This window comes from Leuciscus leuciscus (assembly GCF_965113295.1).
Source record: "Leuciscus leuciscus genome assembly, chromosome: 17".
Taxonomy (NCBI): Eukaryota; Metazoa; Chordata; class Actinopteri; order Cypriniformes; family Leuciscidae; genus Leuciscus; species Leuciscus leuciscus.
Window position 1 is genome coordinate 37,696,679 of NC_138741.1, and position 14,931 is coordinate 37,711,609.

The 14,931-nt window shown below is 39.4% G+C and overlaps 1 protein-coding gene across 1 annotated transcript in view; it reads right to left on the bottom strand.

Moving 5' to 3' along the window:
* Positions 1-14,931, bottom strand: part of tgfb3 (transforming growth factor, beta 3) — a 30,274-nt gene that overhangs the window by 1,570 nt on the left and 13,773 nt on the right. The window contains exons 3-6 of the mRNA XM_082143564.1: positions 7,845-7,974; positions 6,882-6,989; positions 3,903-4,074; positions 540-693 (exon numbers count right to left, since the gene is read on the bottom strand). Of these exons, the coding sequence (XP_081999690.1) occupies positions 540-693; positions 3,903-4,074; positions 6,882-6,989; positions 7,845-7,974 (564 nt within the window). The remainder of the gene's footprint in view (positions 1-539; positions 694-3,902; positions 4,075-6,881; positions 6,990-7,844; positions 7,975-14,931) is intronic.

Genomic DNA, 14,931 nt, shown 5'->3' on the forward strand with positions numbered 1-14,931 from the left:
TTGCAAAGTTCATCAATTATGAAATAAATTCAATTTACGCCACATGTCAAGTCATATGGAAGTAAAATAATGACATATTTTTAAAACAAAAAGCTTGTTGAATTGGTAAAGCGAAATAAAATGGGCCAAAAATTGCCTGTCGAATATTATAGATTGTATTTTTAAACGGAATTAATATTTTGGAAGTGAAATCTGAAAGAAGAATATGGATAATTGAATTTTGAATAATGAAAATGTATTTTGAAATCTTTTTAATTGAAATATTCACAGCTTAAATATACAACCATGTTGAGTTTCAGCCCATAAAAATGCAAGTCCCAAAAATGCAATGCATTAAAATGCAAGCTTGGTTATTAATGCGATGCATATTTTTTTCAAGTAGTGCAATTCAACAATCTTTTTAGTTTCAAAAACATTTGTCACTATTTTGCTTCCATAAAGTCACCTTTATTTATTTAATTGAAAAGAGCCGCTTGGACCTTCTTCAAAAAGACAGTGACAGGGGTTAAACTGTGACTATGTGAGTTCAGTTCTCTCACCGAGCTGTGTGTGGTGTCGGCGCTCCGCAGGTACGGACACGGGCCGGAGCAGAAGTTAGCGTGATACCCTTTAGGCTCGTGGATCCACCTCCAGCCCAGATCCTGCCGGAAGTCGATGTACAGCGGCCGAACGCAGCAGTTCTCCTCGTAGTTTCTGAAAGCAGAGGGAAAACCGTCACTTTCGTTCACATCCTCGCTCTCTTTCTCTCCTGCGTTCATTCAGAGACGCTTCCAGACACGTGGATGTTTCTAAAGGAGCTTTCGCACCGGGTAGTTCAAGGAACGAGCCACCAGGGTGTTTCCCAGAGAACTAATGGTTCCCATAGGAACGTTTTCCTGGTTGCATTCGTGTGCCAGTAGGAACTCTGAGGCGACGTAAGACACGCTTGTTGCTGTGACTTTTATTTTGACGGTGCTGAGAACGCCAGAGCCTGAGCTCACAATGCTCCCATTCTCCGTGTTCATTGGTTTACGATCTGTCTAACACTCCGGTCTGATACGTTATTAGATAGAACTGATATACATAGAAAGTATACAGTAGTGAAGAGTTATTAGCGTATGCCGTGTGCTTGATGTCCAGTGTCGCTGAGCAGAAATACATAATTATGTTTCTCTTGATCCCTCAAAGTTGCGTTTGATTTTCTCCTCAGTGTAAAGATTAAGAGCATCTATCACGGTTTTCCATGTTCGTAGAGTTAGTTTCTGGAGTAAACATATAGGCTATGATCTGTGTGTTTAAAAATGGCGGGTGCTGGTGTTTTGCACGTGTTCGGCCAATCAGCAAACACTAACATCACGGATAGTTCCTACAGTGCTGGTTTAGACCGACTCTGAAGTAGGAGTAAATTAGTTCCTCCAAAAGGAGTTCCTAGAACTAAAATCGTTCCTAATTCCTGCCTCACGAACACGCCAAAACCCGGGAGCTTCCGCCAATAGTTCTAGGAACTATGAAAAGGTTCCTCCGGTGCGAATGCCCCTTAAGACTTCTATTTCGGCCTTATAAACATGTCAGACAGTCTTTTAAAGCTCAGAAATTCCACTGTAAGGTGTGTCATTTTTTCCCTCCTGGATCCGACCCAGGTGTGGAGAGCTCACGGAGAGAGACACACACTGAAGAGCCAGTGCACTACTTAGCATACTGGGACAAATCTAAACTTGCAAGCTCTTGCAGTCGCTTCCAGCCGTCAGGTGCCAATTAAAAGGTTCATTCTTACAGGAAAAACCTCTCCAGAGACATGAAGTTCCTGGAATGTGAATTTGAATGTCATTTTTTAAGAAGAAAGCAGATCAAATTCAGCTTGCGTTCCTGCCTTACCGAATAACACTTACATTAATGCATTTGCCAGACGCTTTTATCCAAAGTGACTCATATTGCATTCAAAGTATATATTTGATCAGTTCATGCGTTCGTGGGAATCGAACCCACGACATTGGCGATGCTAGTGTCTGCCGTATCTTCAGAAGAACCTTCTAGCACTCGGTATCAGTTCACATGCGTCCCTCAGAAAGTGTGTTTGGGTTTCTCACAATGTATAGAGCACTGCAGTGATGACGTCTTTATATAGTCCAAAATGTCACCCTGGTTCTTTCCACAAAAACTCAATAGGATTTTCCATTGGCTTCTGGGTTATTGCAGAAATAAGGCCTGTGACCAACAAAAGTTTATGATTCTTACACATTTTGTGAATTTCTTACACAACTTTTATGAATTTGGCAGCCCAAGTACAATTGGCAAAAGTAAGAAGCCAAACGTAGGCTTTATAGCCTAGACCACGGTCACATGACTTCAACGTCACTCTTTCAGTGTTGATTTAAAAGCGATTCCCCTGAGAGTTTGAGTTAGAATCATTTTTTATTATAAGATGTGAGAGCGACTTGCGAGTGGATGAGTTTACCTGTTCAGTTTGATGATGTTTCATGTCCGATAACCTAATTTTTCATGACAAGTAAAAGCTTTAATAAGATCAGAAGGGGGTTTTACTCGAGGTGTAACGATCCCCTCATGTCACGATTTTATACATATCACGATACTGAACTCATGATACCATATTATTGCGATACTCCAAGACATATGATAAAAGGTTAACAAAAAATGTGCTGTTCATTAAAATGCTAAATTTGATATTACATTGTGTGTGTAAATGAACAGGCTTGGACTTGGTGCTGAAACCCAAAGCACAGGACAATAGAGACGCCAGAATAACAATATTCATGATTCTGAAGCTGAAAATACTGAATTATTGTAGATGATTATGCTAACATCAGACATTTGGCATTATCAGGACACAAATATTCCCCCATTGCATTATTATACATTATATTCAACATTATATATAGTAGTTTAATGTAGTACTGACACTAAAACTCTTTTGTCACACACAAATTTTTATTTTGGGTGAACTATCCACGATATATATATATATATATATATATATATATATATATAGTCACATTTTTGTATTGTGAAATATTGTCACACCTCTAGTTTGTACTGATGTCTATGTCATAGAATTAAACGTGAATATATCTGGAGCTTATTTTAGGCATTTAACCAAAAACCCACTGACGTCAGGACTATGGAGCTAAAATGTTTGTTTCCTGGTTTTGGACTACAAAAACACATCATCGCTCTTCACTGTGTGACGCTGCCTTCCAATTGGTCCAAAATGAGAAGAAAACACAATTTAGTTGTCTAGCTTTTGGAATAGCCTTCATGTCAGGAGCGCCAATGATGCCTTCAAATGTTAAAGGGATACTTCACCATTTTTTCATATTAAACTATGCTATTCCCTTAACTAAGACGAGTTGATACATACCTCTCTCGTCTCAGTGCGTGCACTCAATCGCTCTGGCGCGCGGCGACACTTTGATAGCACTTAGCTTAGCCCAGTTCATTCATTAGGACCCAGACAGAGATGAAGCTAGAAGCGACCAAACACCTCCACGTTTTCCCTATTTAAATACAGTTACACGAACAAGTATGGTGACACAAAATAAAACGTGGCGCTTTTCTAAGCGGGTAAAAAGGATAACTATAATGTATGGCGGAATAGCACTTGGGAAGTGAGTCGAAGTGCTCCCAAGTGCTATTCCGAATATTCCGACCGAGTGTTTGGTCGCTTCTAGCTTCATCTCTGTCTGGATCCTAATGAATGAACTGGGCTAAGCTAAGTGCTATCAGAGTGTCGCCGCGCGCCAGAGCGATTGAGGTATGTATCAACTCGTCTTAGTTAAGGGAATAACATAGTTTAATATGAAAAAACGGTGAAGTATCCCTTTAAAATGCAAAAGGCTTAGTAGGCGACTCAGTAAGTTTGGGAACAGAGCTACAGTTTGAGGTTATGAAGTTGAAGAAAGGCTCACGAGAAGCAGTAGTTGGTGTCCAGGGCCCGTTTGCGTCGCCTGGAGGTGGGCAGGACGTCCAGCCGGTGTGGAGGCAACATCATCAGGATCAGATGAGGGAGAAGCTGCTCCTTCTGCTTCTTCAGTCGACCCAAATCCCATCGGTTCTGCTCCTCGTACTCGCTGTCCATCCCTGAGGACACAGCAGAAGCACAGACACGCTCACATCAGAAACCTTCAAGTCTGGATCATGAATATTAATATTTTTGAGAATAAAAATATACTAAAATAAACTATAACAGGTTTTCCTGCTTGAATGTTGATTATTTTCCTCATATTCTCCATTATTGCGGCTCCTCTCTTCCCAGTCTGTCAGTAACGCTCTGTTTACTTCCTGTCTCTATGAAGCCCCTCCTTCTGAAAAGCACACTGTGCTCTGATTGGTCAGCTGGAGCAGTGTGTTGTGATTGGTCGAGCGCTTCGAGTGTGTTTGGGAAATGTCCCGCCCCTTACCATAACCGCCAGTTTAACACACTACTAACTAACTCAACCAGGCTCCACCCCTTTATTATGCGTATGAATTATTTAAATGAGGAATATTGTGACATGTTCGTTCCCGGAAGAAACTCAAGACTACAACGGAGGCGTTTCAGGGAGTTCAGAAACACTGACTCTGATATAGAGAAGAACTGGAGCTTTTTTATCCTCAAACATCAACATTACACACTAAAGACAGATAAACATGGACTAAAGCACTTTAACTTCTTTATGAAGGACGTTTTCCTGAATCCACCTCAGCCCCTCTCAGACAGCAGCTCACTCTCCGTCTCCTCAAGCATCTGCGTATTCAATCTGTTTGTGATAGCAAAAGCAGCTCAGCTCCCAGGAGAGGCGTTGCCAATAGATACGGACACCCCTCTTTCATTGAGGGCCAAGAGTCTGAGTGCCCGCGGTCCAGCCAGAGCGTTCCCGAAACCCCAGACACCCCCGAGGCCCCGGACTGAGCGAGATCCCATACGCTCCGCTCTCCGAGAGAGTCCGACGGGAGCGCAGACGCGGTTATCTCATCAGAACGTGTGCGGTGAAGATGAGCTGACGGGGGGAAAGCTGTGTGGGATTCATGAGTGTGTGTTGTGTATTCTGTATCGCATCGCAGAGAAGAACAGTAAGAAGAGACTATAGTAGCGGAGTGCGATCTGGGGCCGGAGTCACAACAATCTAATCAGATCAATTCTACCTTCGTACCGAAGTGCAATTCTTGAAAAATATTTTCTTAAAGTGGTGGTGAAAATCCAGCTTTTAATGTAGTTTATGTGTCTATGTGGTGTTTTTAATATGCTTTAAGACAAACCATGTGTAAATTCATAAGTCGACAGCATTGCTGAGTATTTCCTCCTTAAAACTGCAGTGAACCAAAGACAGTCTCAAACACACGCTTTGAAATCGCTGGTGTTTCTGACGTCACAAACTACCTTGTAACCAATCAGATCAACGTGTGATCGTCAACCAGTGGATCTCTGAGCTGAGGGAGTGAGTGGAGGCGGGGCTCATTTGCATATTCATAGAACCGAACATACTAAATGAGGCAAGGGTGTCGAGTTACATTCAAGATATTTTAAGGCATGAAGACATTTTTTTCCAAGGAAAAAAAAAACATTTAAATATGTAATTTTGGTGATCAAAGAAGAGTTTTAAGGGATAAAATGATTGACTACAGGGGGATTTTCAGAACGTCTCTTCTTAAGAAGAAACTGTCAGGCTTTGGTGTTACAGCATCTAATCAGAGGTGGGAAATATAATCATACAGCAATTCTTGCCAAAGACTCGCTGATCAACAACGTGAAAAAAACGCTTCAGCTGTTTTATTGTGTGGCCTGAAGATTACTGTAATAATCATAATAAGCACACACTATTCAGCATCACGTTATCACTGTATATTAAACAGTTATTTTATGCTGATTGCTGCCGGAAGTTGTTGTAATCAGTTTTGTAGAGTTTTTATCAAAAAGTCACAGTAGCACCTCAAGTCACTTCTGTCATCATTGGTGTCACTTCAGAGGCTCATGATCATCTATACTGATAGTGATGTGTATTGTATGAAGTTAGTGTAATGTTGTAATGCTTAATACTTTAAATCAACATAATAAATTCATTAAACATCTTACCTTTTGGGATTTAAGACAAGTCGGAGGTTCTTCTAACTTTAAGAGGTTATTTACAACGATTTTCAAAGAACATTCTTTTCAGGAATTCAAATTATTCTTAACTTTTGTCTTTGTAAATATCTTAAGAAATGTTTTTTGGGGATACAAAATGGTCTTAACTTTATTCTTAAGCTAGAAAATATGGGGGGGGGGGAAAGCATTTAAAAAAAAATGTAAGAATGTTTTGTGAATCCGGCCTCCGTTATTCACCTTAATTCATTCACCCTCCATTTATATAAATATTGTTATAATAATAAATGTATGACCTCATCTTAATAAAACGACAGAAATTCTCATCAGACATCATCAAACATTGTTTAAAAACAGAACTGTCTGAACAGTGATAAAGACAGAAATGCATGGGCAGGTGGAGCTGGGGAGGAGGAGGGGGAGGGGGGGGAGGAGGAGGGGGGGGGGAGGAGGAGGGGGGGAGGAGGAGGAGGAGGAGGAGGAGGGGGAGGAGGAGGAGGAGGAGGAGGAGGAGCTCTGACAGCACATTACAGCAAGCACTGAACTAGACTATTCGAATATTGAGCAAGCAATCTCATTGGCTGCAGGATCAGCAGAGGCCAATCAGCTTGTGCCATGTGGTAATGATGCGATGTGACAATAAGGGCCGATCACCCTCAAGAGTTTCACGACTGAACTACATATATCAATTTATGATTAACAATAATAATAAAAAACTGATGCATGTTGTTTTTATTATATTTGTATTATTGTGCCAAAAAGGTGAAAGCACAACGATGCTGGTAACTGAGCAGATGAACAGCATTGGTGGGTGTTCTTCACTCACCTTTGAATTTGACCTCCAGCACCTCATTGACGTGCTCAACGATGTCTCCGTTGGGGCTGAACGTGTGGCACGGGCAGTGAACGCTGATCTCCAGGCCGAGGTTGGTCTCTGAGCGGTGCAACAACACACAGTTTCATACACAAACATCTGATTCCAGTGTTTATAGAGCTTGAATATGGGAATATCACTGCCAGTCACACATATGAAACACTAACTGGATGATTTCAATGATTGACTATAAAAAAAACTGTTAAGAAGTAACAGTGATATGCATGTTTTTGTTCTGTCCATTGATCATAAGGAGCTGTGCAGTTCACTAATTCACAGTCCGATGACCTCGGAAATGTTTCTGATTTTGTGTCATGATTTCCATTTTCCAGTTATTGACTGATTCCTACTTAGATTGAATCCATAGTGACTCTCGAAGTTTCTATTATTCAGACCAATTAAAAAGAGTTTAAAATGATTCTTTCTTTTATATATGACAGTACAGTATCAAATACAGTTGAGTTTTGGTGCACAAGATTTATCAAAATACTCAATATGAATATGAATCACCCAGAATTTGTCAAATTTGTACTTGCTCTGCAAATGTTCTCACCAATTATTTTAAGTCAGAAAGACATATTCTTCATCAGGCATTCATTAAATTCAAACATTAAGTTGATTATACAAAACAATTTGAGTTACAACAAATAATTGATGATTAGGAAATTATACGATTATTAGTATGATTAGGAAATTTGATACACACCCTGGAAAAATATGGAAAACAAAGAAAAATACAGACTTGTTCATAATTTTCAGCTAAATATTTACATCAGCACAATTTCAAACAAAAATCTAGAGTGTGATGTTTGCAAGGCATAAAAGTGCATGTATTTGATTGTATTCCTATATTAGTTCATATAATTGGCCTCTGCACAATCTTCCTGTAATAAGCTTTGGTAGACGTTCACTCACCTCTGTACATGAGCCACTCGCGTATGGTCTCAGTGACGTCGAAGGAAACCCACTCAGGCGTTCCTTTAGTGAGAACGTTCTTGCCGCCAATGTAGCGCTGCTTAGCGATGTGCTCATCGGGACGAAGAATCTGCCAACACACGGGTTTCACAATCAGTGAGTTTAAGGCTGACATTTATGTGCCATCAGCATCAACAAGCAGAGCTTCAAAATCGACAGATCGAACTTCAAACGGCTCAAACAAATAGTCCTGCCCCCAAATTCACACCATTGGTCGACTCAAACAAATAGTCCTGCCCCCAAATTCACACCATTGGTCGACTCAAACGGATCAGAGTTCTGGATAATAAACTAACCACAACAGTAGTTTGATGACAGTGGTGAGAAAACAGCAGTTCAGAAAGCATCTGATATGTGGATGTGCTCTGCGATTCAGCACTCCAGTCACATCACAACACATTTATATAGGGCTTTATGCTATAGATTGCTTTAAAGCAGCAGCTTTACAGGATTAAACATGAATGAACACTGTCTGTGTCGCTTTCAATTATAAATCTGCAGTTCCTTCTTTAAAGCATCTCTCCACTCCAGTGTGTTCATGCTTTTACTCGCGTCTGATCTCGACGGACTGGGCTGTGTTTCCCGAAAGCATCGTTAGCCAACTACGGTCGCAAGTTCTGTCGTTATCAGCAGTTCAACGAGTCTGTGTTTCCCGAAACTATAGTTCTAACGAACATTCTCAAACAGCATCGCAGAGTTGTGTGTGTTTGGAGCGACAGCTCTCGACCTGTGGTTAGAAGAAGAGTTTCTAGTTTGCATGACATGTGGACTCAATACATCCTGATCTTGAGCAAAATAAGCAAGCTGACATTCAGTACAATCTATATCTTTAATTAGAATACATACAAATGTCATTTACGTCTTTGAGTTTGTCAAGAGATTTAAAGCGTAGTTTCTGAAGAGTGTGTGTGTGTGAACGAGCTCTAGTGTGTGAGAACGAGACTATGATTGAATCTGGAAATAAAGCAAAATAAATGAGGAATAGTCCTCAGATGTCTGTAATTTATAGCAAAACATCTAGAATTAATTCCATCTCAAACAGATTCATTAACAGTAGTTATTACTCCACCAAGTTCGTGACGTCATTAACTAACGTGGTTGAATGACACATTTGCGATAATACGGTTTCGGGAAACAGTCGTGACTAGCTAGCCGATTTCTTCAACGATTGGTCGTACTGCGATAGTGAAGCACGAGTTACGTCGGTGTACGGGAAACACACTCCAGAACAGAAGAAATGAACCGGAGAAGATTTACACCTCAAAGAAGGCGGAACCTCAAAGCCACACCCACCTATTACATCATCACCACCGACCAATCAAAGGTGTTTACCAAACAGAGTGAACTTTACCGGAAAGTTTCGAACTCCCGAAACGAACTCAAAACTAAACTTCACTCACGTCACACCAGTTCGTTCTTTGATTTAGCTTGAAGTATATCACACAGAAAGCATTTTAGCGGTTAAAAACTTGAGAAAGAAGGAAACATTTCACAGGATCCAGTGCTTGATCTAGAAGGGAACCCTAATGTTATATATGAACAGCCCCTTAAAGAGTCACAGTGTGCTACTCTTCAGTGAACATTAACCTGAGATACGAGAAAACATTTCAACATGGAAAATACTGAGACGCATGCGCTGGAAGAGAACACACACACTCTCTCCGGCACACGTACAGACACACAGAGATGAATCCAGACAACGACGCTGCCCGAGGCCAAACGCTCCTGCTCTCTCACTCATGGAAAAACTGACTGGTGGAGTCTGATAGATCCACAACACCGTACGACTCGCACACGCACAGATGAAGAGCAGCCTGATTCTTCATCACCTTCACTGCTCTGATTGACAGGTGCGTTTAAATACAGGTGAAGATTCTGATCCAGAACCTGTTCCAACATTGTAAAATACTGGAACTGAATCATTTCCATGATGTCGACGGCACTAAAATAATCAGTTCTGAATCCCATGAGCTTCCCTGCGGTCTAACACACACTACAAAATGCTGGGTTGTTTCAACCACAATTTGGGTCAGAAATGGACAAATCCAAATGTTGGGTTAAATTTGTAACCCAACGGTTGGGTTTGTCTACCCTGGAAATCCAGAGTTCTCGCGAGAGCACAAGCTGAATTTGCTCAGCGAGTTACTCTGGCGTCGAGTAATGATGCTCATTAAATATGCCCCTCGATCTGAGCTGCACCAATCACATCGGGTTATCTGATATAGGCGGGCCAGAGGCGAGATGACGACAGCGCTGTGACATCGAAGTCATCAGTAAACATTGCAAGATGGCTATGGATGAATAGCAGTTGTTTGAAACGGCTTTGGCCGCTACAATGAACGAGTTAGACTTGGCTTTTTATCTAAAAGAGGAACAGAAGACGGCGCTCGAATCGTTCCTTTGCAAGAAGGGTGTTTTTGCTGTTTTGCCGACCGGATACGGCAAGAGTCTAATCTACCAGTTAGCTCCGCTGGTAGCTAAGCGATGTTGTGATTGGTCGTAGTGTTATCCAATTGCGTGCAGTGAGATTTTCAAATGCATGCTTGGTGCCGCCCCTCGAGCTGGCCGATTTACATTAGTTGATGCCAGACCATTAATCTTTCAGATTTAGGTCTGGATTTCCAGGCTAGTGTTTGTCCATATTTGACCCAAATTTGGGTTGAAACAACCCAACACAAGCAGCCTCCTAAACACTAACTCAGACAGAAAGGTCAGAACGTTTCTGAAACATTAAAATGTCAATTATGACATGAAAAAAATAAAATTATGACCCCTTATATTTCTAAAGAACAAGGCAAATGTGATTTCTCATGTCATGACCCCTTTAAAAGGTTCAGTGGTGTTAAAGTCCCCTGTGGTGTAAATCCAGCTTTTAATGTTGTTTATATGTGTCTATGTGGTGTTTTTAATATGCTTTAAGACAAACCATGTGTAAATTCATAAGTCGACAGCATTGCTGAGTATTTCCTCCTTAAAACTGCAGTGAACCAAAGACAGTCTCAAACACACGCTTTGAAATCGCTGGTGTTTCTGACGTCACAAACTACCTTGTAACCAATCAGATCAACATGTGATCGTCAACCAGTGGATCTCTGAGTGAGTGAGTGAGTGGAGGCGGGGCTCATTCGCATATTCATAGAACCATGTATACTAAATGAGGTGAGGGTGTCGAGTTACATTCAAGATATTTTAAGGCACTTAAACACTTTTAAATGTCATTTTGGTGAGTTTTAAGGGATCAAATTATTAACTACAGAACTCTAGGTTTCTTGACCTTCAGTTCAAGACCCTTGAAAGTAGCTGTAAGAATGTGGCCAGATAAAATCAGCATACGCACGGAGGTCCCGCAACAGCTCGGCCCATAAAACTCCGGCTGGGTTATAAGATAAGTGGGTTGGAGGACCTAATCTAGCATCCGGTGAGACCGTGTCTGGGGGCGGCTGTCCTCGGAGAACACGTGAGCGGCCCACGCCAGCAGATCCAGGCCAGAAACACACACACACACACACACACTCGCTCTCTCTCAGCTTCTGACGGGACCAACGGCTCCTTCACAGGGAACGCTGGGACCCGACCGGGGCTCGCGGGGGGAAGCCGGGCCAGAACACAACACCTATAGAATATATACTGACCGGTGGAGCTGGGAGTAAATCTGTTATATAACAGCTCTCAGGGTTTTATGTTGCGGTTAGGAGCGTCGGCATGTGAAAGCAAAGCTCTGAGTTTCTCAGAATGCCTCTTTTGTTCGGTTGCAATTGTGCAAATGTTCTTCTGTATAATCCATCAGCACCTGGAAAACAGATCAGGCCCGTAAAACTCCACGCTCGATCTGAGTTCAGTGCAGTGCCATCAGCTTTCTCTCCGCGTCTGTGTTTGTTCTGCGGTCCTGTGTGTGTGTGTGTGTGTGTGTGTGTGTGTGTGTGTGTGTGTGTGTGTGTGTGTGTGTGTTACTCATCTGAGATAATGGGACGATATAAAACCACTGATGTCTAATTGATATTTAAAAAACTATTAGGATTTGGTTGTAAATTGAATGTAAGAATGTAAAATGTGCTTTTAAAAGATGCTCAAAAAGGCTGCATTTATTGATCAAAAATGCATTAAAAACAGTGAAATATTAATATAATGTAAATGAACTGTTCTCTATGTGAATATATAGTAAAGTGTAATTTATTCCTGTGATCAAAGCTGAGTTTTCAGCATCATTACTCCAGTCTTCAGTGTCACATGATCCTTCAGAAATCATTCTAATATGAGGATTTATGATCAATGTTGGAAACAGTTGTGCTGCTTATTATTTATTATGACCTTTGATACTTTTTCCAGGACTCTTTGATGAATAAAAAGTTAAAAAGAACTGCATTTATTCTAAATTAAAAATATTTTCGAACAATATACACTACCGTTCAAAAGTTTGGAGTCAGTAATGGTTTTATCTTTTTTTTTTTTTTTTTTTTTTAGAAATTAATACTTTTATTCAGCAAGGATGTGTTAAACTGATAAAAAGTGATAGTAAATATTTTATTGTTAGAAAAGACTTAAATATTAAGCAGAAAAAGCTGTTTTCAACATTGATAATAATCAGAAATGTTTTTTTGAGCATCAAATCATAAATATATATATATATATATATACAGTATATATAATCATACATGATCCTTCAGAAATCACTCTAATATGAGGATTTGATGCTCAAGAAACATTTATGGTTATTATTAATGTTGAACACAGTTAATATTTTTGTGGATTGTAAATAACTGATACATTTTATTTTTCAGGATTCTTTGATTAGTAGAAATAGAAAGTTTTAAAGAACAGCATTTATTTGAAATAGAAACGCTTGTTACATTATAAATGTCTTTACTGTCACTTTTGAACAATTGAATGTGTCCTTGATGAATAACAATAATATGTTTTAAAAAAATAACTGATTGACCCTAAACTGTAATAGAAGTTTAGGAGTGTCTGGAGACTGATTCTGTCATTTGCAGTGCATTATGGGAGTGAGGGGAAGGTCACTGTTCATTAGATCTTCATATTAACAGCACATTCTCCTCAATTAAAAACAAAACACATCCGTACAGAAGCAGATATGATGCCTGAATAACCTCAGAGCTCATGATCAGTCACTCTCGAAGGGTTTATATTGGAGATCTGATAACACTTCAGTTTAGGGTCCAATTCTCACTATTAACCAGTTGCATATTACTAGGATATTGGCTGTTTATTAGTTCTTATAAAGCACATATTAATGCCTTATTCTGCATGATCATATTCTACATCCCTTAATCACACAATACCTAAACTTAACAACTACCTTACTAACTATTAATAAGTAATTAGGAGTTTAATGAGGAAAAAGTCATAGTTAATAATAGTGAGAATTGGACCCTAAACTAAAGTGTGATCAGAAATCTATTCCAATATTCCCACTTTATCTTTATCAGTTTATTACTGGCTCAGTTTGCATTCATGTCTGTGTTCGTGTATCTGTGTTTCTGCATTATCATAGCAAACATTTCTGGCATTAGCTTTGTTTATAGTTAGATCTGAAAAATCATTTTAATTGCTCAATTTTAGTACAAAGTTTGTCCTCTCGTCAGTGATGAATGACTGTTGTAAACTCTGATTTGATGGTTGTAAACTCCGTTATATGATTGGATTACAGGTCGCACGTGATCTACATTATCAAGCCTTATTAAATATTAAACTGAGAAGCAAAGAGTGAAGTAAGAGAATCTCTCAGAGAGCTGTTGAAGTCTTCAGAGCAGTCGAATCCTGTTTCTCTGAGAGCGTCCGGCTGTAAACACAGCTACTCTCGTGTGGAGTCACGGCTTTATCCACTGGGATCTGCAGAAAACTCCCATTAATCAAAGAATCAAACAACCCAGCCTTTGTGTTTGTGTAGAACATATTTCTGCCTTCATAATACTTTCTGCTCCCAATAAGAGTGAAGAACGTTTAACACATTCTGCCACGCTTTAATCCTTTCCACATTATGGAAGTCTTAACCCTATAAAGGCCTCTAATGATCAACATGATCTGATAAACCTGTCGATCTCCTCAGTCCTTCTGTCTCTGACTGATAGTTTAGACTGTTTTATCAAGTAAAAGTCTCTCAGTATAATTGTACAAGCGTCCTCCTTCAGCTCGAGCTTCACGAGTCTTTCTGTGTCAAATCTGCCCTGATTTATCAAGGAAACACAAGAATAACTTTGATATTGTTAGTAATATTGAAGCAGCTTTACTTGATTATCATACATCATTTATTATCATAATCATGCGTATCAAATATGATCATCAGGCTTTTGAGGAAGGTTTATTTGTTCATCTCTCAATCATCATTATATTGCATTGCATTATATGATTTAAAACTACAGAGATTTGATCATAAAACTAAGCATTTAAAGATCATATTACTAAGACATATTATTGGCAGATATTGATATTTAAATGCATTTTATGTAAGTATCTGCTATACTGTTATTAAGATCTCATTGATTTTCATTAAAAGCATCAGAATTTCATCTTACTTTTTGCACATATTAATATCAGCATCTGCACTAATTTGCATATTTTTGCTCAGTTTGGGCCTGTGAATAAAAAGGCGTTTTTTTCCCCTCCATATTCTCACTAATATCAGACTATATGAGCCATAAAAGCCTGATGTGTCAATATGACACTTAGCAAAATAAACTGTTCCAGTTGAAAAAACAGATTTTTCTGACTAGTATTTCATATTTTATGCTTAACACTGTTTTAATGGTGTTGAAATCATGTTTGTAATAGAAAACAGCAGCACATATACTTACAATTACAACAAATAAAATAATAATAATAATAATATATAAGTCACATGGGCCTGTGGGATTATTCAATATGGAAAGAGAACCTCCATATTATTGGGAGGTATTGATATTTATACATGTATCATTTTTTGTAAGTATCTGCTATCCTGTTATAAAGATCTCATTGGTTTACATCAGAATTTCATCTTCCATTTTGTCAATATAAATATCAGCATCTG